The 25,309-nt window shown below is 38.4% G+C and overlaps 1 protein-coding gene across 4 annotated transcripts in view; it reads right to left on the reverse strand.

Moving 5' to 3' along the window:
• Nucleotides 1–6,686: 6,686 nt before the first annotated feature.
• Nucleotides 6,687–25,309, reverse strand: part of LOC139947840 (uncharacterized) — a 46,554-nt gene continuing 27,931 nt past the window's right edge. For 3 of the 4 annotated variants that reach the window (XM_071945642.1, XM_071945641.1, XM_071945640.1), the window contains 11 exons: nt 23,169–24,556; nt 21,971–22,732; nt 20,331–21,244; nt 19,456–19,524; nt 18,545–18,806; nt 17,722–17,844; nt 15,252–15,599; nt 13,702–13,947; nt 13,137–13,358; nt 12,140–12,411; nt 6,687–10,649 (listed from right to left, as the gene is read on the reverse strand). In XM_071945642.1, the coding sequence (XP_071801743.1) occupies nt 10,431–10,649; nt 12,140–12,411; nt 13,137–13,358; nt 13,702–13,947; nt 15,252–15,599; nt 17,722–17,844; nt 18,545–18,806; nt 19,456–19,524; nt 20,331–21,244; nt 21,971–22,732; nt 23,169–24,556 (4,825 nt within the window). In that variant the 3' untranslated portion in view covers nt 6,687–10,430. The remainder of the gene's footprint in view (nt 10,650–12,139; nt 12,412–13,136; nt 13,359–13,701; nt 13,948–15,251; nt 15,600–17,721; nt 17,845–18,544; nt 18,807–19,455; nt 19,525–20,330; nt 21,245–21,970; nt 22,733–23,168; nt 24,557–25,309) is intronic. The other variant, XM_071945643.1, reaches the window with a different exon arrangement.

The following is a 25,309-nucleotide window of genomic DNA, read 5'->3' on the forward strand; positions in this document are numbered from 1 at the left end:
AAGCAAAATTTGACAAAATCACAAGGCTATAGCCTTGTAGACTCTTTCAAGCAAAATTTGACAAAATCACAAGGCATGAAATTTTGCTTGAAAATAGTCTTGAAGACTTTTTAAAGCAAAATTTGACAAAATCACAAGGCTATAGCCTTGTAGACTCTTTCAAGCAAAATTTGACAAAATCACAAGGCATGAAATTTTGCTTGAAAATAGTCTTGTAGACATTTTCAAGCAAAATTTGACAAAATCACAAGGCTATAGCCTTGTAGACTTTTTCAAGCAAAATTTGACAAAATCACAAGGCTTTATTATTGTAAACATTTTCAAGCAACATTTGACAAAATCACAAGCCTTTTAGACTTTTTCAAGCAAAATTTGACAAAAGCACAAGGCTATAGCCTTGTGGACTTTTTCAAGCAAAAATTGACAAAATCACAAGGCTGTAGCCTTGTAGACCTTTTCAAGCAAAAATTGACACAATCACAAGGCTATAGTCTTGTAGACATTTTTAAGCAAAACTTGACAAAATCACAAGGCTATAGCCTTGAAGACTTTTCAAAGCAAAATTTGACAAAATCACAAGGCTATAGCCTTGTAGACTTTTTCAAGCAAAATTTGACAAAATCACAAGGCATGAAATTTTGCTTGAAAATAGTCTTGTAGACATTTTCAAGCAAAATTTGACAAAATCACAAGGCTATAGCCTTGTAGACTTTTTCAAGCAAAAATTGACACAATCACAAGCCTTTTAGACTTTTTCAAGCAAAATTTGACAAAACCACAAGGCTATAGCCTTGTAGACCTTTTCAAGCAAAAATTGACACAATCACAAGGCATGAAATTTTGCTTGAAAATAGTCTTGTAGACATTTTCAAGCAAAATTTGACAAAATCACAAGGCTATAGCCTTGTAGACTTTTTCAAGCAAAAATTGACACAATCACAAGCCTTTTAGACTTTTTCAAGCAAAATTTGACAAAACCACAAGGCTATAGCCTTGTAGACCTTTTCAAGCAAAAATTGACACAATCACAAGGCCTTGTAGACTTTTTCAAGCAAAATTTGACAAAATCACAAGGCTATAGCCTTGTAGACATTTTCAAGCAAAATTTGACAAAATCACAAGGCTATATAATTGTAAACATTTTCAAGCAAAATTTGACAAAATCACAAGGCTATAGCCTTGTAGACTTTTTCAAGCAAAACTTGACACAATCACAAGGCTATAGCCTTGTAGACTTTTTCAAGCAAAATTTGACAAAATCACAAGGCTATAGCCTTGTAGACTTTTTCAAACAAAATTTGACAAAATCACAAGGCTATAGCCTTGTAGACTTTTTCAAGCAAAATTTGACAAAATCACAAGGCTATAGCCTTGTAGACTTTTTCAAGCAAAAATTAACACAATCACAAGGCTATAGCCTTGTAGACTTTTTCAAGCAAAATTTGACAAAATCACAAGGCTTTATTATTGTAAACATTTTCAAGCAAAATTTGACAAACACAAGGCTATAGCCTTGTAGACTTTTTCAAGCAAAATTTGACAAAATCACAAGGCTATAGCCTTGTAGACTTTTTCAAGCAAAATTTGACACAATCACAAGGCTATAGCCTCGTAGACTTTTTCAAGCAAAAATTAACACAATCACAAGGCTATAGCCTTGTAGACTTTTTCAAGCAAAATTTGACAAAATCACAAGACTTTTTCAAGCAAAATTTGACAAAATCACAAGGCTATAGCCTTGTAGACTTTTTCAAGCTAAAATTGACACAATCACAAGGCTATCGCCTTGTAGACTTTTTCAAGCAAAATTTTACAAAATCACAAGGCTATAGCCTTGTAGATTTTTTCAAGCAAAAATTTACACAATCACAAGGCTATAGTCTTGTAAACATTTTCAAGCAAAATTTGACAAAATCACAAGGCTATAGCCTTGAAGACTTTTTAAAGCAAAATTTGACAAAATCACAAGGCTATAGCCTTGTAGACTCTTTCAAGCAAAATTTGACAAAATCACAAGGCATGAAATTTTGCTTGAAAATAGTCTTGTAGACGTTTTCAAGCAAAATTTGACAAAATCACAAGGCTATAGCCTTGTAGACTTTTTCAAGCAAAAATTGACACAATCACAAGGCTATAGTCTTGTAGACATTTTTAAGCAACATTTGACAAAATCACAAGCCTTTTAGACTTTTTCAAGCAAAATTTGACAAAAGCACAAGGCTGTAGCCATGTAGACTTTTTCAAGCAAAAATTGACACAATCACAAGGCTATAGTCTTGTAGACATTTTTAAGCAAAAATTGACACAATCACAAGGCTATAGCCTTGAAGACTTTTTAAAGCAAAATTTGACAAAATCACAAGGCTATAGCCTTGTAGACTTTTTCAAGCAAAATTTGACAAAATCACAAGGCTATATAGCCTTGTAGACTTTTTCAAACAAAATTTGACAAAATCACAAGGCTATAGCCTTGTAAACCTTTTCAAGCAACATTTGACAAAATCACAAGCCTTTTAGACTTTTTCAAGCAAAATTTGACAAAAGCACAAGGCTATAGCCTTGTAGACATTTTCAAGCAAAATTTGACAAAATCACAAGGCTATATTATTGTAAACATTTTCAAGCAAAAATTGACACAATCACAAGGCCTTGTAGACTTTTTCAAGCAAAATTTGACAAAATCACAAGGCTATAGCCTTGTAGACTTTTTCAAGCAACATTTGACAAAATCACAAGGCTATATTATTGTTAACATTTTCAAGCAAAATTTGACAAAATCACAAGGCTATAGCCTTGTAAACTTTTTCAAGCAACATTTGACAAAATCACAAGCCTTTTAGACTTTTTCAAGCAAAATTTGACAAAAGCACAAGGCTATAGCCTTGTAGACATTTTCAAGCAAAATTTGACAAAATCACAAGGCTATATTATTGTAAACATTTTCAAGCAAAAATTGACACAATCACAAGGCCTTGTAGACTTTTTCAGGCAAAATTTGACAAAATCACAAGGCTATAGCCTTGTAGACCTTTTCAAACAACATTTGACAAAATCACAAGGCTATATTATTGTAAACATTTTCAAGCAAAATTTGACAAAATCACAAGGCTATAGCCTTGTAGACTTTTTCAAGCAAAAATTTGACAAAATCACAAGGCTATAGCCTTGTAAACTTTTTCAAGCAACATTTGACAAAATCACAAGCCTTTTAGACTTTTTCAAGCAAAATTTGACAAAAGCACAAGGCTATAGCCTTGTAGACATTTTCAAGCAAAATTTGACAAAATCACAAGGCTATATTATTGTAAACATTTTCAAGCAAAAATTGACACAATCACAAGGCCTTGTAGACTTTTTCAAGCAAAATTTGACAAAATCACAAGGCTATAGCCTTGTAGACCTTTTCAAACAACATTTGACAAAATCACAAGGCTATATTATTGTAAACATTTTCAAGCAAAATTTGACAAAATCACAAGGCTATAGCCTTGTAGACTTTTTCAAGCAAAAATTGACACAATCACAAGGCTATAGTCTTGTAGACATTTTTAAGCAACATTTGACAAAATCACAAGCCTTTTAGACTTTTTCAAGCAAAATTTGACAAAAGCACAAGGCTATAGCCTTGTAGACTTTTTCAAGCAAAAATTGACACAATCACAAGGCTATAGTCTTGTAGACATTTTTAAGCAAAAATTGACACAATCACAAGGCTATAGCCTTGAAGACTTTTTAAAGCAAAATTTGACAAAATCACAAGGCTATAGCCTTGTAGACTTTTTCAAGCAAAATTTGACAAAATCACAAAGCCTTGTAGACTTTTTCAAACAAAATTTGACAAAATCACAAGGCTATAGCCTTGTAAACTTTTTCAAGCAACATTTGACAAAATCACAAGCCTTTTAGACTTTTTCAAGCAAAATTTGACAAAAGCACACGGCTATAGCCTTGTAGACATTTTCAAGCAAAATTTGACAAAATCACAAGGCTATATTATTGTAAACATTTTCAAGCAAAAATTGACACAATCACAAGGCCTTGTAGACTTTTTCAAGCAAAATTTGACAAAATCACAAGGCTATAGCCTTGTAGACTTTTTCAAGCAACATTTGACAAAATCACAAGGCTATATTATTGTAAACATTTTCAAGCAAAATTTGACAAAATCACAAGGCTATAGCCTTGTAGACTTTTTCAAGCAAAATTTGACAAGATCACAAGGCTATAGCCTTGTAGACTTTTTCAAGCAAAAATTGACACAATCACAAGGCTATAGTCTTGTAGACATTTTCAAGCAAAATTTGACAAAATCACAAGGCTTAAAGACTTTTTTAAGCAAAATTTGACAAAATTACAAGGCTATAGCCTTGTAGACTTTTTCAAGCAAAATTTGACAAAATCACAAGGCTTGAAATTTTGCTTGAAAATAGTCTTGTAGACATTTTCAAACAAAATTTGACAAAATCACAAGGCTATAGCCTTGTAGACATTTTCAAGCAAAATTTGACAAAATCACAAAGCAGACATTTTCAAGCAACATTTGACAAAATCACAAGGCTTGTAGACCTTCTCAAGCAAAATTTTAAAAAATCACAAGGCTTGTAGACATTTTCAAGCAAAATTTGACAAAATCACAAGGCTATAGCCTTGTAGACCTTCTCAAGCAATATTTGACAAAATCACAAGCCTATAGCCTTGTAGACATTTTCAAGCAAAATTGACAAAATCACAAGGCTATAGCCTTGTAGACATTTTCAAGCAAAATTTGACAAAATCACAAGGCTATATTATTGTGAACATTTTCTCGCAAATTTGACAAAATCACAAGGCTATAGCCTTTTAGACTTTTTCAAGCAAAGTTTGACAAAATCACAAGGCTATAGCCTTGTAGACTTTTTCAAGCAAAAATTTACACAATCACAAGGCTATAGCCTTGTAGACATTTTCAAGCAAAATTTGACAAAATCACAAGGCTATATTATTGTAAATATTTTCAAGCAAAATTTGACAAAATCACAAGGCTATAGCCTTTTAGACTTTATCAAGCAAAGTTTGATAAAATCACAAGGCTATAGCCTTGTAGACTTTTTTAAGCAAAAATTTACACAATCACAAGGCCTTTTAGACTTTTTCAAGCAAAATTTGACAAAATCACAAGGCTATAGTCTTGTAGACTTTTTCAAGCAATATTTGACATAATCACAAGGTTATACAAATTTTGTCCGAAAAGTCTATACGGCCTTGCGTAGGCCTACTTGGCTCAAATTGGTTATACATATGTTCTGGTATATACTTACTAAAAGAAAATAAAGTTAAAGTAATTTTGTGCAAAGAGTTAGTCAGAGTGACGACCAGGCGTTCAGGGGACTCAAAGTCTAGCCGAAGCCAGCGTGGTGATCACCCATTAGAACCCTTAAGGGATTTGCAGTCCCGGTCCCTCCTTTACTCTCCCACACGGTAAATCATCCACACCTAATTTGGGGATAGACATGACGGACCCCAATCCATTACTGGTGCAAGCAGTAAAAGTCATGTCCCTCTTGGTACGGGCGGGATTCGAACCGGTGTCCCAGCTCTGGATTGCACGCAATTGAACTATCCAGTACACCGTGTCGCCACAGTGCCCGCTGGTGATTGAGCTGGTTTTTAATACTACTTATATTCACTCACTACATCAAAGCAAAAAAAGAGAAAAAAGACAGCAGCGGGAATTGAACTCGGGTCTCGTGACTCTCAGCCACTACGTTGTGCGTGTAGCTACAGGGGTAAGCTATGTTGAGCGTATGTTTTGGTGCGCCATATCATTGCTAACATGGGGGTAAGCCTTGCTGCTCATACCATTTGATGACCAATGTCGTTTTAGCTTAAATAACAAGGGTAAGCCTTGCTACCTATTCATTGGTTGATTCAGGTAAGTTCAGCTAAAATACCAAGGGGTAAACCTTGATGCTCATTCCTTTAGATGATCCATGTCATTTTGACTTTTTTTCAAGCCAAATTTGACATAATCACAAGACTTGTAGACTTTTTAAAAACAAAATTTGATACAATCACAAGGCTATAGCCTTTTTCAAGCAAAATTTGACAAAATCACAAGGCTATTATAGCCTTGTAGATCTTTTCAAGCAAAATTTGACAAAATCACAAGGCTTTACATGTATATAGTCTTGTAGACTTTTTCAAGCAAAATTTGACAAAATCACAAGGCTAGTCTTGTAGACTTGTTCTAGCCAAATTTGACAAAATCACAAGACTATAGCCTTGTCGACTTTTTCCAAGCAAAATTTGACAAAATCACAGGGCTATAGTTTTGTAGACATTTTCACGCAAAATTTGACAAAATCACAAGGCTATAGCCTTGTAGACATTTTCAAGCAAAATTTGACAAAATCACAAGGCTATAGCTTTATAGACATATTCAAGCAAAATGTGAAGCAAAATTTTGACAAAATTTGGTGGACTTTTTCGAGCAAAATTTGACAAAATCACAAGGCTATAGTCCGGTAGACTTTTTCAAGCAAAATTTGACATAATCACAAGGTTATACAAATTTTGTCCGAAAAGTCTATACGGCCTTGTGTAGGCCTACTTGGCTCAAATTGGTTATACATATGTTCTGGTGTATACTTACTAAAGAAAAAAGTCAGAATAAAGAAATAATTCAGACACTTTGATCAGATTTTGGGAGTACTAAAATATAATTTATTCATGTGACAATTAAAACACTAATTTTGTAACCAACGTATTTACATCCATCAAAAATATTGTCACAAAAATCTTATCAGAATCACTCATGGTTTACGAGTAAAACTACTTGGACCTTACTTCATTTAAAAAAGAAGAAGCTTGTTTTAGTCAAAGCAATAGAAATCATCTTAAAGGAACACATTGCCTTGGATCGGCCGAGTTGGTCTTTCAAAAGCGTTTGTAACCGTTTGTTATAAAATGCATATGGCTAGAAAGATTTTTAAAAAGTAGAATACAATGATCCACACACATTTGCCTCAAAATTGCGTGGCTTTCCTTTTACTTTACGAACTAACACGGCCGGCCATTAAATGGCCGACCGTGTTTGTCGACGAGGTAAGAGGAAAACCATGCAATTTTGAGTGATACTTGTGTGGATCATTATATTCTAATTTTAAAACATCTTTCTAACCATATGAATTTCATAAAACGCTTTTCAAAGACTAACTCGACCCATCCAAGGCAACGTGTTCCTTTAAAGGATTTGGGTATTTTTTCAAAATGTCCACAAATTTACATTAAACTAACAGAGCTTGAAGATGATAGTGGAAAGCTTCCCTTCAAAATATTACTCACTGAGGTTCTGTAATGCTTGAGAAATGAGAAAGACAAGTCACAAAATAATTTATGTCTCGGTGAGACGAAAATTATTTTAGCATGTGAAAACCCAATAACCAGTTATGATATTATACCATAAACATAACATAAACATTGCTTGGCTAATACTCTAAATTTTACTAAATTTGTTCTACAAGAAATACTACTAAAATCAAACCATAAAATGACTAGGTAATTTTTGTATCCTTGTTTACCGCCCCACCCCAAAATCAACAATTTTCTTAGCATCTCAGAATCTGTTCTTATTCCATATTATTCTTATTCTTATTTAATAATGACATTTGACAGATACTAAAATGAGATAATTTATTACATTTAAAATCAGCACCTCTAAATATTATGCATAAATTTATCAGGAATATAAAAATTTGATTCAACCATTGAAATAATGTTCTAGTAAACTTCATCAAACATTTTTAGTAGTACTGCATTAATCCTCACCATAGTACGATATTTACAAATCTTATTTGCTTAGTACAAATCATTCAGAATACAAAACATTTAAGTCTAAAAACAATCAACATGTAGTTAAGGCTTGCCCTTGACAAGAACGTTTTCAATTTTCACTTTCATTGGAACTGTTTGGGCACTTTAAAAAAGTCGATTAAAAAAACGAGTGGAAAATTGAATCCAGAATGCTAACAAATCTTACTAAGAATGCATGAAATTCTGACCCAGAATGACTGACAATTTGACCAAGAATGAGTGAAAACGTGACCCAGAATGAGTTAAAACTTGACCCTGAATCTGTAAACATTTGACCCAAAATTAGTAGCAATGTGACCTGGGAATGAGTGAAGGTCCAACTAGAATGTATAAAAAAAACTAGAATATGTACAAGGAATGACGCAACATAGGTGGTTTTGTCACGAAGAAAATTGTGCCAAGCATGTTTGACCTGACTGGGGCCCAGTTTCATTGACCTGCTCCAACAGAACTAATGCTTTTAAAACAATTGTCTGCTAAGCAGAAATAAGCAGGATACCATTCACAATTTGTGCATATGACATAGTAGGCATTTGTTTGTTGTGCTTAGCTCCTTTTGTTTGCTTAAGCTAATCTATGAAATCGGGCTCAGGTGTGGAAATTAAACCCAAAGTTAAACGCTTAAGATTGTTAAGATCAATCATGAATGTGTATAATTACTTCAATGTCTAAAACTCAATAATGAATTCGATAAATCTAACAACATTACTTAGAAAAAGTTTGACTTAATTACTTTGAAAATACCTGACCGTATATAAACAAGTTTCTTTGGTTGGTTATAACATCTTATTAAACTATTTTATATCTATAAGATATTTTGAGCATTGTACTAGCAACTGCAACTTTTACAATATAGAAAATGTTATCTGGTTAGCTACAAGAACAAGTGAGTAGTACATACAACACAGCTTTACAAAAACAAGCTATTTACAATTATAATGTTTAAATTTATATTAGACTAAAATTGACATTAGACTAACAATTATTGATATAAAACAAAGATGTGGCACCCCTCTGTGCCTTAACAACCTTACAACTATCGAGGGATTGGCAGGAAGCCTTGTGAAAATACAAAGACGTGGAATGAGCAAAGTCAACAAATTAGCGGACTTTCTAAATCTTCTTCCTGCTTTATTTGGGACGGTAATAAGAAAAATCTTTTGTGCACAAGCACCCTGTATGCTGAAAGCAAACTTGCTGCCTGTTCAGGAACAAAGACGTTTTGCTACATGTATACTATCCCTTATACAGCAACAAGCATTTCACATTTTGAAGTTTGCACAAACCTGTTGTCAGCTTTGCGAAGAATTATATTTTCAGGGCAGTTGAGGAATTGGCATGCCATGGAGGTCTTGACCCCTAAGGGTGGTTTTTATGCAAAGTGGATTTCAATAGATTAATCAAGAGGAATGTCTGTGTGGAACTACATGATGTAAAAAAGACTGCCCTAGGTAAATAATTGAAACAGCAAAACTATGGTTCAGATTTGAAAACAAAACTGACTAAATATTAACAATTTAAGATACACACGTATATGTATATGCGAACTATAAATTCCCCATAGAAAGACCCCCAAACTGTTAATCTAAAAAAAAACTGAGACATCATTTCCCAATTTATGATTTTTACCGTTGTCAATCATTTTAGAATTGTTTTCAGAAAAGTGAAACGAAATGAGTTGATAGGAATGAATCAGTTAAAAACAACGTTTAAAAAATTGGAAAAAAGCATTACGCGCGAGAACAGGTGTTTAATATACATATATAAATATATTTACATTGAGTAAAAGTTCATTTATTATTGCGTAAATTTGTGTGTTTTTTTCGCTTCATGTTGGCAGATTTTGGATGGTGAAAAGGCACATTCTATGCTGCAGGCAGATTTGTAGTCTAACTTGCAATAAAAAGCATCGTCTAAAACCAGTACAAAATACGCAGCTAGACAAACTGAAGACAAATTTTATAAAACCACACAAATGCAAAACACACAAGGCACTAAGTTGATTCCTAACTTCAAACCAAGCGAAATGCAAAGTGAATATTTCTGAAAACGTGCAGATCTTCCTTCACAGTCTAGGTTCCAATATTTTGCCATTTGAAATTCTAAACGTCCTTTTAAAATTATTATTAATCTTTAAAACAAGAAATCTGGAGTAAATCATAATACCCTCTGAGAAAAAGTCTTTTAAAAATTTAACTTTTTGACATGGATCATAAAAATCAGTTAAAAATTGATGGCACGCGTCCACTAAAAGTAAAATTACTCAACTACTGCCATTATAGAGCTGATATTTTACCATCGACATTGCCTAGTAGCTAGAGGCAGTGGTTACTGCAACATTTGAGATGTTGATAGGAACAGCAACAAAGGAACCCAACAAGACATTAGCAGCATTCAAAATGATCAACTAAAATGACGGTACGAGATTGGCTTATCGACCAAATGATTCATGGCTACGTCTGATGAAGTGGCGTTGACAACGGCTTCCACTCCACAACGAAGATTTATAATAAAAATCAAACACTTACATTCACACACTGTCGTTATCCCTTCACAAGCTCAAAACAATCTTTGAATATTTAAATAAGTCTTTCCTCGTTGGGTAGCTTGAGAATATTATCCATCTCCACCCTGGAGCCTGAGATCTCCTGCCGACTGGGACTGTACGTCCCTCTTGTTGCCCTCTTATTCTTGACGTTGATGAGAAAGACGCCAAGGACGATGATGACAATCAGAAGGACGATGGCACCTCCGGTAACTCCACCAATCAGAGCCCAGTTGGTCTGATCACCGACGAACTACAAGAAAGACATAACAAAGAATTCATGAACAACCCTCACACTAAGTTACCAGAGCCCAAGTTGGTCTGATTACAGACGAGCTACAAGATAGACAAAGTATTCATGAACAACCCTCACACTATGTTACCAGAGCCCAAGTTGGTCTGATCACTGATAAATTACCAGACAGAAAAAGTATTCATGAACAACCCTCACACTATGTTACCAGTGCCCAAGTAAGTCTGATTACAGACGAGCTACAAGATAGACAAAGTATTCATGAACAACCCTCACACTATGTCAGTATGTTACCAGAGCCCAAGTTGGTCTGATTACAGACGAGCTACAAGATAGACAAAGTATTCATGAACAACCCTCACACTATGTTACCAGTGCCCAAGTAAGTCTGATTACCGACGAGCAACAAGATTGACAAAGTATTCATGAACAACCCTCACACTATGTTACCAGAGCCCAAGTAGATCTGATTACCGACGAGCTACAAGATTAACAAAGTATTCATGAACAACCCTCACACTATGTTACCAGAGGCCAAGTTGGTCTGATTACCGACGAGCTACAAGATTAACAAAGTATTCATGAACAACCCTCACACTATGTTACCAGAGCCCAAGTAAGTCTGATTACCGATAAACTACAAGACAGACAAAGACTTCACTACAACCCTCATACTATGTGACCCAGTACACACCCTTTTAGTTCTTCCTCCTCTCGACATAACATGTCACAACTTTTAAAAAATAGACCCATCCCATAAATTATGGTTAATACATTCGCACATGCGAACTTACACTTAAAAAGAGATGTGTACTAAGCAAATGCGTCTACGTCACACCACTATCATTCCCATATGAAAAGGCGCAATGTTCCTTCATTTTGCAAACCAAATTGTTAGTGCACTCCCGTGAGGTGCAAATTTACATACCTCATGGGAAGAGTATTTTATGACACACCAGAGTTCACAAATTCCAAGTCCCCTCTCCAATTTAAGTAGTTGTTTTTGAAATATTTCTGATATTTTTGAAATATTTCTTGCCTTGTCCAAAAGAACAAATCTCCCCCTTCCATTCTTTCTTCCCTACCTTCCTCCTTCAACCCCCTCTCCTCATACCCTTTAAGCGTCTCCCTTTCAAGTCCCTCACGAACCCCCTTTCCCCTTCAACCACTTCTCTGCAAAGACACTACGCTCTCCTCCAGATACTTTAAAGACACCAAAGTTGCGAGACAATAACAGAAGAAAAAACACCCTTGTCACACAAAGTTGTGTGCTTTCAGATGCTTGATTTCGAGACCTCAAAATCTAATTCTGAGGTCTCAAAATCAAATTCAAATGTTTTAGTGGAAAACTACGTCACTTCAGAGGGAGCCGTTCCTCAAATTTTTTTATACTATCAACAGCTCCCCATTGATCGTTACTAAGTAAGTTTTTATGCCAACAGTTATTCTGAGTAATTACCAATAGTGTCCAGTGCCTTTAAGCGCCTTACCTTATCACAGTTTTTATCTTCATAGTTGTCAGCGCATGAGCAGACGTATCCAATAGTCAGACCATCGGGTGTGATGAAATAAGCGCATGAAGCTTGATTCTTACAGGGTTTAAGGAAGAAACAAGGATCCTCCAAGAGGCAGGTATTGCCGACGTAACCTGCTTGACATTCACACTTGTAGCTTCCAGGCTGATTATTACATGTGCCGTTGTTCAGGCAGGGAGTGGTGTCACATTCGTTGATGTCCATGGAGCAAGTGGGACCATCGTATCCTGAGATGGGAGAATGAGGAATATTTATCACAAGTTGTATGACGCTTGTCTTTAAGTCTCTTCATTGGGCAAATATTTGCTGCTAAGGGTGTTACTAAGGCCGTGCTATACTTCAATGCATAATGAAACGGTGATCCAGCCATAAACGTAGCCATAGTCACCAATTCGAACATGGTATTAGGATTAAGTAAGGTTTGCTGTGACACCATGTGAGAAATCTCTTCTGTGTAGTAGTGGTGGCTCTGAGAAGAGCCGTTTCTGCTCAACGTTTCTGACCAACTTCTGGAGAATGCTGGTTTATGGCATTAGGATCTTGGAGAAAATGAAAAATTACCTGGTGTCTGCTGCCACCTAGAGTCCCAAATCTGAATTTGCTAAGGGATATCTTCACTCGGCCCCAGCGGCCAGTCAGTCTATCCAGGACCGCTGGGATGGGCTAATCGCTTGCACAGATTCTTGGTCAGGAAGTACGTCATGCGTACAGTGCATAGAAATATGGTGCAGTGTGAGTGTGATGCATGATGGGACTGCGCATTATTAAACCAATGACAGTGCATGATACGTTTGCCCATCCCAGCGCCTTTGGTTAAAGCAAGGCGCTGGGGACGAGCGAAAGGGATATCAGGCCATATCCAAAATGGCGGTTTTGGCTACAGCTATGACTCTGACCAAGATAACTCTTTGTCAAACCCACACCTGGTAACTTAAAAATGAATAGATCTTACCAGTGCCATTACAATCACACAAGAAACTATTGACAGCATCAGTACAGCTGCCGTTGTTCAGACACGGATTACTCAGACACTCATTGATGTTTGTCTCGCAGTCATCTCCGCTGTAACCAGGAGCACAGGTACATTCATAACCATAGTCTAGATCCTTGCACGTTGCATTGTTCTGACATGCGCCGCTGGCACAGTCTGGTAACTTCACTTCGCAGAATGTACCTGTTGGAATGGATAAGAAGAATTCAGTGAGAGATTGAAAGTTGGAAATAAGAATGTATTCTTGAAAAATGTGTTCTCAAGCATGTCAAGAGTGTTCAAAGTTAAGCTTTCAGAAATAACTATTGAGGCTTGATGCAACACGATCGTTTCTCAGATTCAAATGTTTTGGGTAAAATTATCAAAACTGTATTACTTCCAAGAGAATCCTTTCTCAAAGTAGCTTATACTATCACCAGCTGCAGTGCTTCTCACCATAGTAGTTCATTTTACTCTTGGAGTGGTTAACAATCTATGACCCTGCCTTCAATATTCTACACTGCGACTCCTATAATCTTAACCTCACCTTCCCATCCCGGTCCGCAGTCGCACACGAATGTCTCTCTAGTACTAGTGCAGTTACTGCCCTCGTTCTGACATGGGTTGCTATCACACCAGTTAATCTCCAACTCGCAGTTGGTGCCATTGAATCCAGTTGGGCAGAGACACTGAAAGCTGAAGCTTCCGTCATTGAGATAGGTCTGCTGGCACGTACCACCGTTCTCGCAGGCTTGACCTGTTGCACATGGGCCTCTGTACTGACACTGGGGGCCTAAATTAAAGGGGGGTCAAGTGATGGGTGTCAGTACATAGGTTAAAGGTCATGGCCCTTATGAGGGTCAAGGGATAAATGGATGGTGATTGATATGAAACTAACAGTTCGATGTGAAAAGAACAAATAAAAACTTGAATCTTTTAAGGCAAGCAAACATCTGTGCAAACAACCAAATTCCACCGCATTTCACACATAAATTTCACATAGAAAAAAATTGGAAAACAAAAAAACAGTTGATGGCTTGAAGTTTCAACCCTATTTCTTGAAAAAAAAAGTATATATATATTTTTTTAAATCATCTGATGAAGAAGTTCAGTTGCAACTATAAAGAATCTTATGATATGAGAGAGAAAAAACATCCCAGTTTTTTAGTATTCATTACTTTTGTTGACTATTAATCTATTTTTCAGAGGATTTTAACGGGGGATTTTTCTAGCTCTCGGCCATTTAATGCAGCTACAATGTTTATATGCATTCATTCATTAACTACTCAAAAGACAGACAAACAATACAAAACAAAACAAAAACACAAACACATCTATGGAGAATGCAAAGGATGTCTACAAGATTGACCAAGAAATAGAGGAAAGCTTGATTAAGTTTTCCAAGATGATGATAAATTATGGAAAAAATGTTTTTTTGCTTAAATCCCAAGAGAAGTCAGAATGAATGAAGAACAGAAAATAGTGTCGAGTGAATTGAAATTGAGATGTGAAAAGAAAAACCCTTTTATGGTTGGAGAGGGGCTGAGAAGCCTTAGAAGGAAAATAAGGTCGGGTAGAGGTGTAGGATGAGAGGGCTTTGGGTGGGATAGAGGGTAGCTGATGATTGGAGTGGGGTGGGTGACTTGTGATAGCTTTAGGGTAGGTGGGATCTGGGGTTGAGGTAGAGATAGGGATACAACAATCTCTGGGGTGGGGTGGGGTATAGGGTGGCATGGGTGGGTGTGCTAAGGAGTGTAGAGGGAACGTGGGCTGGGGAGTTGGGTGGGTGGTGGGGTGGAGATATGGACAGGATAGTCGGTGGGTGGGGCTGTCGGTTGGTGTGGGTGGGTGTGCCATGGAGTTTGCATGAACCATGGACCGGGGAAAAGGGGTGTAGGTCCGAGGGAGTGGGTGGTGGAGTGGAGAAAGAGGCTTGGTTATACGGTGGAGTGTGGATATCCAACCTATCAATCTAGATTATAAAAAATTTTCATTGCAATATGAACTTCCCAGACATCCGTCACATTTCCATCATAACACGAGGCATTAGTCGTCCAAACACACAGTAAATAACAGAGAGAGAGGTTGATGGTCTACCTGTAACAAACTCAGTACATGAGCAAATCCAGCTACCACCCCCATCACCAAGTTGGCAAGTGCCGCCATTGTCACAAGTCACACCGGAACAATTGGCCACACTGCATGTCAACCCCTCATACCCAAACGGACAATGGCAAACAAAGGACTCTGGAGAATGGGTGGAACAGTTGGCGTGATCTTCACAGGGGGAGGGGGAACAGGGGGTGGATTGGCACTGGGAACCGTAAGTGTCTGGCGGGCAAGTACAGGTGTACCCGCCCTGGGTGTTATTACAGGTGCCCCCATTAAGGCAGATTGGGGCAGTGCCGTTTTGGCACTCGTCAATGTCAATGGAACAATTTCGGCCTAGAGGTGTTGCATGGTCAGGTAGGGGAGAAAAAATGGAAAAGAAAACGGGTAAGAATATTCTGAATTTTTGTTGTTGACAATTTGGTGTTAATAAAGAACAGCGCAAAACTTTTTTGGTTAATAGTGGGACAAAATACATGCAACACTTCCAGGAAATTTGCTCAAAGAATTTAGATTGGAAATTTGAATTTAATGGTTTAATTGGTGTGCCGATGGATAGTTTGGTGATGTTAGAAAGAGTTTACGAGGAGACTAGGCTTGAAGTTTGGGAATGAGGTTTAGGGATGAGGATTAGGAATGAGGTTTAGGATGGGTGAGAAACAAACGATTGCTAGCCAGCAATTTCTCACTAGGTCACTGAAGACATTTCACGACAGACGATGGACCTTTTAAACAACTTGACATCACAGGATCAGAGTTCACATTTAACCCTTCAAAGCCGGTTCTTAAAAGATGAATCAGTTTGAGATGACAGACAAGCAGTTGAAAGTTACATGTACATGGACAAAAGGCAAACAAAGAACATGGAGCATGCTGTGTGCACAATACTGCTGGCTGAACAACAAATCATGCAACATACACAAAACCCCCAAAACGAACGAACGAACGAACGAACGAACGACAAACGAACGACAAACGAACGAACCAACGAACGAACGAACGAACGAACGAACGAACGAACGAACGAACGAACGAACGAACGAACGAACGAACAAACAAACAATCTGTTACAGAGTGAAAGTCACATTACACACAATCACACTTGAACCTTTACGTCAAGACAAATGACATCACAAAGTGTGCACGTGCACTGCATGCGAACAAAGTGCATGTTGTGTGTTTCTGTTCATGCAGTTGCTAACATAATATTGCTGGCATGCAAATCATTGCTGAAATAAAGTCATGTTATTACACACACAAAAATCTTTACATCAAATCTAAACAAATTTGCATTGGGTTTGGGGGCTCTTGATTTGCCACGCTCACCATTATTATTGGAAATACATGTACAATCGTGCATATAAGTATTAGGGAAAGATGCAAACGCCAAGTCATAAAAAAAAGTGCATTACACTACACAGGAACATTGGCTCCTAAAATGAAACAACCAAGATTTTTGTGATGTTGCCAGGTGAATTTAGTCACAACAGTGGATAAAAACAAATCTTTCTACCCTAACTTTTTTTTTCATTATTGTGTAAATTAATTTTATTCCAGAATAATTGTAAAGAGTATTTTAAAAAGTAATAAAAACTAAACATACAACTTGAATTTCCGAAAAAGAAAAAGAAAAAAAAAAATCCCCAATATTTTAGATCAATTTGTAGATCGTCGTTTTATTGTTAGTGGCAGGCAGAGAAACATGTACTCTAGCAGTGTGTGTGCAAATGTGCATTGCATGCAATCAATAAGTCAAATACAGCAATCAAAATAGTTCCTTGATAATCAAATAATGCAATCAATTTGTGAACACCATTATCACACCATCTTGTTTGGCTCCTTATTTGTTTACACATTTACAATTATGATTGGCATACTCAAAAAAGGAACCTGTTTATTTCTCACTTTAAGCGTCATTTTGGCTTCATACAGTCATGTATTTGAGACAAACAAAGATGGCTGGTGTGATAAAGGGTTTTCTACAGTGGCACAAAGTTTTATAAACATTTTGGCGTGTTGTTTCTAACAAGGGACTTCAAGCAATAAATACGTAGCACAGGACATTTAAGCTGGTAACCTGTTTTTGCAATAAATATTGAATGGCATTTCGGCTGGTAATCTCATCCTGCAACAAAACTTTGACAAGAAGCCCTAAAGAGCGCCCTCGTTGAGGTAAATGAAAACCTATTATTGGCAGAGAGTTGTGCCCAACAGGTACAAGCAAGCACATTTCCATTGTTTAACCACAGTGATGGCGGTCAATGCAGGGGATCTATTACATGTATGTTTCTTTATTGCGTTTGAAATTTGTTTGCCTAGTTGGTCTATAAAGTGAACAAATTCAAATAATCTTATAAATCAGGACCCTATATTAAGTAGTGCATGAAACCAGGTCTATTCATTTCTGACATTAAGTAAAGGGAATTCAAAGCTTGTACGAAATAATGCACGGACTTACCTTCGTAGTTATCAGTGCAGACACAGTTGTAATCACCGATCAAGTCCTCACACGTCGCTCCAAAGTAACATGGATCCGGATCACACTCATTGATGTCAGTCTCGCAAAACTCTCCCTCATATCCTAACACGAAAAGAAAACACACACGTTGCATCAAATCATTGTATCTCTTAAAAGGAACACATTGCCTTGGATCGGTCGAGTTTGTCTTTAAAAAGTGTTTGAGGCCGTTTGTTATGAAATGCAAATGGTTAGATAGACAATTTAAAAGTAGAATATAATGATCCACACAAACATGCCTCGAAAACTGCACGGTTTTCCTTTTATGTCACGAAGAAACACGATCCGCCCACTTTGTAGAGTAAGTTTACACTATACCATTATCAACATGGGGCAGAGAGTACTCCCCCCCCCCCCCCAAAAAGTCCCATATTTTAACACACTATTTTCCTCTTGTCCAGAAGTACCCCCCCCCCCTCTAAAATCCTTCTCATTACACTCCTCCTGCTGATGATACTACGTATGTGGAAAAAAGGCTTCCCTTTGAAGCAATGATGGTTTTAATCAGAGATGCAACTGGTACCCACTGTCACCTCGCTAAATGTAGATGTTAGACATTCTTGTGGAAATACCGTTAATTTTTTGGGGCTGTATTCTCAGCAAGTAGACACTGTATTCAGCTGAAACTTTCACTGTGACTTTTACTGAGTTTTTCTTTCTAAAATTGCCCATAACTCAGCATTACAATGACAGAAAACAAATTTATGACCCAATTTTAAAAAAAAAGAAGGAAAATGGAGCAAAGCAACAAAATCTGTCTCACCTGATGCACAATTACATGTAAACTCATCCACACCATCCTGACATACTCCTCCATTCTGGCAAGTCACACCATTACAATTATTATAATTAATCTGGCAGAAGTTCCCACTATATCCATCAGGGCAGTAGCATGTGAATCCCTCATTATATCCTTCATTGTAACAGGTAGCTCCGTTGGTACACTCGCTGGAAAGGCAGTAGTTTATTTCATTACCACAGTCGGAACCGTCGTAACCCTTGGGGCATTGACACATAAAGGCAGGCTGGAAAAGAGAAACGTTCAGAAATGAAGAAAACAAAAGTTCCTATTCAAGTAGGATTTGAAACTTTGCATGGTGGAAATACAATGTGGAAAAGGTTTGCGGTAACACCATGTATTGACTATCTCTAAATGAGTTGAAGTGGTTCTGAAAAGACCCGTTGTTTTCAACTCTAGGATATGTTTTATGAATATCAAATATTTTTAAAATCTTCAAAATAATTTTGGTTTGAACAAAAGACAAATTTAATAGAACCTGCAACCTCTGGATTAATGTGCTATTGTGGCAGGAGAATCTGTCCCCCCCCCCCCCCCGGGATTCTGACCCCCCCCCACCCCCAATATGGCTCCCCAATGTACAAACGTCTTCTGACAGCATCCTCTTTTGAATCCTCCTCATCCACCCCATGTTAATTTTCCATGAAGTACAGAATCTCCAGCAGACAGAATTCCCAGGACCGGCGCTCTACCAACCCAACTGAGCTATCTACATGTAGCTCTATGTTGGTGGACTCTGTTCTTTATCAGTATCTTTGGGTTGCCAGTCAGAAGCCAATCATCCTGTAACTGCTGTATAGCCAGGGGTCACACCTAAGTTTACAATACAACCTGGGAGGCGGCAGGAGACTTCATGAAGACGGATTGGTACTTACCCTTGATCCACTGGCGTCTTGGCACGTTGCTCCATTCTTGCAGGGATTACCGGCACATGTCTCATTGATCTGTGGATTACAAATAACCACAAGGATTAACAACAGGTTTATGGTCAGTCGAGTGGGAACATCATCATTTAAGCCTTTCTGAGGTATGGCGGACGTGAAACGCGCGCGTCACACGCAGCGACTGATGCCACGCTCACCATGTTTGTGATCATTAGGTTTAAGTGTAAACGCTGTGTCGCCTAAAATGCGCATTTCACAGAATAACACACGTTCTACTTCTAGTGGTCAGTACGCACAAATTTACCCAAACCTTATAGTGTTGTAGCATTGTGTCCGCCATACCTCAAAAAGCCTTATAGGTACCTATACGTACATTTAACGTTATGAGCACCATCGCATTACATGAAGGCTACTCTGGTGCGTTTTCGTGGTTGTAACAAATAACCGTTTTGGTTGAACTTGCCATTGGTTGATCACTGGCCATTGACCAAAACAGTTATTGGTTACAGCTTTTAGTAGTAGCTATAGGTATTATAGAGACTTTGAGACGCCCTTGGGGTGTGAAAAAGGCTTTATAAAAACTGGTTATTGTTATTATGATTATTATTATTATTACAGCTGCGGAAAAAACACGCCTGATACAATGTAGGTGTATGTATATTCCATTTATTCGCAAATGCAAATGAGCTGGGTACCAGTCACAACAATGTACTAACACATTGATCATTTGGCTGGTAATCAGTTTTTGCTGAAGTAAGATTTACTAATGTACCCAGTAAATTTGTCTGCTTAGCAGTTCAAGACAACAAGCCCTTTTAAGTACTCTGGCTAAAATATCTAAACCTAAGAAATTAACAGATTCTCACCAGAACATCACATAACCTGCCAGTGTACTCGTCTAGACAGGTGCAGTTAAAGAAATCCACTCCATCAAAGCACGCTGAACCTTGGAGACATGGGTTTGGATCACACTCATTGATTTCACTGCTACAGTCCCGTCCCTCGTAACCAGGTTGACACGCACAGGTGTAGTTATTAATCTCATCAATACATGTTGATCCCGCTGCGCATGGTACCGGTGAACACTCGTCGATGTCGATCTCGCAGTGAACGCCCTCGAAGCCAAGGATACAAGAGCAATCGTAGGTATTCCAATTTGGGACACAGTCACCTAGATTGAAGCAGGGGTTGTAGTCGCAAATCAACGGGTCACCGTCGCAACCATACACAACATTAAGAACATTGGCCTCAAACTGGTCCACACTCGTTGAGTTGATCGTTGCTCGGTCGAAGAACGGTAGCAACATCCTGCCGACACGGACTTCATCCAGACAACCATCAAAGTTATTAAAGTTGATAAAGTACTTGCTGTTGAAGATGGTTGTACCGGCGACAAAGATTGAGCTATCTGCTGAGAGGACGACATCGGTGAGAGGGTTTAACGCAGTGTAATTTTGACCTGCGATGTTGCCGTCGACCGAAACCTCAACCCTGGTCATTGTGAATCTGACTTTGATATCGTGCCAGTCACCATCACTTATAACAACTGAGGATTGAAACATGCCCGATTCACCGAGATTGAAACGGACAACCACCATACCATCCATGAGGTAGAGGGTGACAAAGTTATCTAAGATGCTGCTGGAGGAATGGAAGATGATGCCTGCTGGGAAGAGGGTACGAGCTCGGAGTGAGATGGTCTCCAGGTCGTTCATTGCGCTGATGTTTGGTCTGTAGCTGATGAAACTGTCGTTTCCATTGAAGGTTGCTTCAACAACACCTGAGGACATCAAAACCAGAAAGAGTCAGTAACAAAGATATTGACGAAATAGAGAGACTGTCAAAATAGGGCGTGATAGCTCAGTTGGTAGAACGCCCGCACACTAATCCGGAGGTCTTTGGTTCTAGTAATTTGTCTCTGTTCAACCCCAAACCACTTAATAAATCTGTACATACTTAAAGGTAGGGTCATAGATTGGTGAACAAAAAGCTTACTTGGTGAGAAGCACAGCAGCTGTTGACAGTATAGGCCTTAAGCTACTTTGAGAAAGTATTCCCTTTGAAGAAATGTAGTTTCATTTTCGGGGTGAAAATGTTTGAATCTGACAATGAATCAGATTCCTGAGGGTTGGTGTCCATTCACAAATGCTGCGACCAGATATGTGGTACCAGATATGTGGTTGGTACCCACTGTCATCTCACTAGTTTTGGATGGATTTAATGTTCTTGTGAAAACATTCTACGAGAAGGATCCCCTTAAGGGGATGCAACTTATATTTTTCAATGTAAATCAAATAGTTGTAATCATTTAGCTCAGTTGTTCGGGGAATAATAGAAAAATAACTAGAATAAAATTAAATTAAGTTGGAAAAGTTTTGATGGATTTTAGGTCATATCGTAACCAACAGGATTGTTGCCAAAATATTTCGTGGAGTGGTTTTATACCTATAGCCTTCTAACCAAAACGAAAGGTTTTGAAATAAGTTGGATTTAAATTTTTACTTACATTCATGCCCATCAGGTAGATCCTTGCATTCAGCACCATCAGGGCATGGGTTTTCAGAACAGATGGTCAACTCCGAGCAGTTCTTTCCGCCGAACCCAGTCGGACACAAACACTCAAAGTCATTCCAAGTGATCTGGCAAGTTCCTCCGTTCTCACACGGTGAATCTTTACATGTGTCGTCACTCTCGCATCCATTGATCAGAACGCTGGTGTTTGTCGTCATCGGGAAGGTTGGAATGATTACGTCTGGAATGCTGAGCGGTTCAAACTGAAGGGAGTAGTTGTTGTATTTGACATCCCAAAGGCATCCTTTGAAATAAGTACCAGTTGTGATGGCAAATGGTGGGGGGACGCTTGTGAAATCACTCACTCCGCCGACGCTGAAAACTGAGTAGCCTGGCTCGGATGCTCCGCTTGTTAATAGGGTAGAGCTTGAGGACTCGTTGACTTTGAGCGTGAGTTCAGTTCCCTGGGCTGACAGCATCACATTATTATAGTCACCGTTGGAAAGTCCGTCTCCAGCACTGATCTGATGTGAGTTTCCACTGTGTTTTAGATTGACCTGTAGCTGTTGATTGACTACTTCAATGGCGATGAAGCTATCGGTGGATGCATCCTGAGTGAAGAAGACTAAACCGTCGGGTTCTCGTGTTCGGAATGCTAGGCTGATGGAGCTGTAGCTGGTAGAGAGGGTGCCGTCAGCTGTGAACTCGGCGTAGCTTACTGCCGTGTCTTCTGAACGGAATGTGCCGGGTATGAAACCTAAATGAAAGATACAAATAATAACCAAGAATAAGAACAAATAAATCATTGGTGGCTTGGTTGAATATGGCTCTGCTTGCTGCTGAGTTCTGCGCTTGCGTTTTATGCACCATACTTTGTTTACAAGGCAAGTACCAAATGTATGCGCTAGCTGTGTAAGCAAAGAATATCTGGTAACATCAAGCACAAAATTCTCTTCTCATATGTCATACAATGCAAAGGTCATGGGTTCAAATTCCACTCGAGTGATTTGCGTGCGAGATTTTTTTTTCACAGAACTTGGGAAAAGGCCATGTATAGTGCTTTGCACACATTGGGTAGCTAAATAATATTCTTTATACTCATTGAGATCAACCAAACAGGTAGTTTGAATGAAAAAAAAGTTCTAAGAAAGGCGGAATGGTAAATCAAAGTGTCTCAGTTAACTTTCACTTACTATAACTACAGGCGTCTCCAACATATCCAATGAAACAATCACAGGAAAAACTCAGCCATAAATCAGTACAAGCTCCATTTGCATTACATGGATCTGGGTCACATTGCTTCACTCTGACGCACCCTGCCGGAGCTGCACGGGTCAACACCTCCGGCAAGACATACCCGCCAGTTTCCTCGTTTATAATGTCCTGCATGCAGCCTGTGAAAAACTTCCCAGAGTTTGAGAGTGCAGAGACCTTGTCGACAATATCGCTGGGGACGCCACCGACGTACATAGAATCAAACGTGACTTGATCGTACTCAGAGATGGGAGCAACTTGTTGGCAAATACCCCCAGAGCATGTGGCATCTCTGCGGGACCGTGTGGACGTGTTGACTGTGACTGAAAGAGTTATGTTGGAGCTGGTGATGATGACCTTAACTGTATGGTACTCGCCGTCATTAATAACCTGCCCAAAGTTGTTGATTTCTATGGCAGCCTCTATGCCGTTGCCGTACTTCAATACCAAGTCTCCGTTGAACATCTCGAGCAGGAAGTACGGATCAACATCACCCGTGTACAGAAGCACTCCATCAGGGAGTGTGGTCTGTAAGGCCAGAGAGTAATCGAGAGTCGTCTTTCCGTTGGTACCCGAATCTCTCAAGTAGGCACCTTCTGTGTCGAAAGCAGCTGAGGTTATGACAGTGCAAAGATTACCGGTAAAACCTGCATCACAGACACAAGTGAAGGAATGTACTCCTGAAGTGTCGTTGTAAGCCGGTACACACGTAGCGCCATTTGCACAATCTGTATTATCGATACACCCTATGAGTTCCACAGCGCAGTTCTTACCACCGTACTGGTGAGTGCAGGTGCAGTCATAATCATTAATGAGATCAGTGCACGTGGCGCCATTCTCACACGGTGCCGGTTCACATTCATCAATCTCGATGCTGCAGTCGACACCTTCCCAGCCGCCTGCACAAACGCAGATATAACCATTGACGCCATCGTTGCATGTCGCACCGTTAAGACAGGGCCCTGAAGCACATTCGTCGATGTTAATCTCACACAAATCACCTTCGTATCCAGCCAAACATCTGCATTTAAACCCGCTAGCGTCGGAGTAGTTGAAAGCTCCGGGGAACAGGGGATCGTTCTGACCGTACAGACTCTGATCAGACTTCTGTAGACACTGTCCTCCATTAGCGCATGGTCCACTCAGACACTCATTGATATCATTCTCGCAGTTCACCCCATCATACCCCTCATGGCAATAGCAGGTGATTATCTTAACTCCATCAACACACGTTCCTTCGTTAAGGCAAGGAGTAGATGCGCAATCATCAATGTCGTTCTCACAATTGATTCCCTCAAAGCCAGTATCCGCGCAGTCACAGGTGTAGCTGTGGACAAAATAAAAAAGTTAAGAAATACTCAAACTATGAAAATTAAATATTCTGTTTGGCTGAGACGTTTCCCTCATTGACCATCTTCCTTATCGATGCAATACCTCAATAAACAACAGAATTGACAGATATTTATAAGAAAACTCAACATGAGGTATTCATTATTCAAGTCAAAAACACAAGATCACTGGACTTGTTGGATCATGAGTTAAGTGGCCCAAATGAAAAAATCACTGGAAGCTGGCCAGCGGTCCAGTGTACATTTGGAGCCCTGTACTTCATCAATAATGTAAAACAACTCAAACAGTAAACATGCGCAAACACAACATTGAAACAACGAACTAGTAAACATCATTAAGTCAAATGATGCAAAGGAATCAAAAACTGTTTTGCTGTGATTAAGATTTTCTAAATATTCTACTTTCACAACTTAAAATCAAACTGCAATGCAGTAATTCTTTAAAATGTCAGAGAAAAACGTTGAATATAAAAACCAAAAGTAAAAATTCTTAAACTCAAAAACAAAAAGTGAACTTGAATGATTCACAAAATATAGCATGCTTTCAAAATGCCACAGTTTGGATATGGAAAGGTTAAGTTTACATTTAATGAAATGTGAAACCAAAAAATAATCAATTACTTTAACAAACATGCCTGGGATTACAACAACAGCTGATGATAAAAGCCATTCAAAAATTATAACCACTTCACATCGGATGACAAGTTAAAGCCATTGGACCCTTTCGGTTC

This window comes from Asterias amurensis, chromosome 15 (genome assembly GCF_032118995.1).
Source record: "Asterias amurensis chromosome 15, ASM3211899v1".
Classification (NCBI taxonomy): domain Eukaryota; kingdom Metazoa; phylum Echinodermata; class Asteroidea; order Forcipulatida; family Asteriidae; genus Asterias; species Asterias amurensis.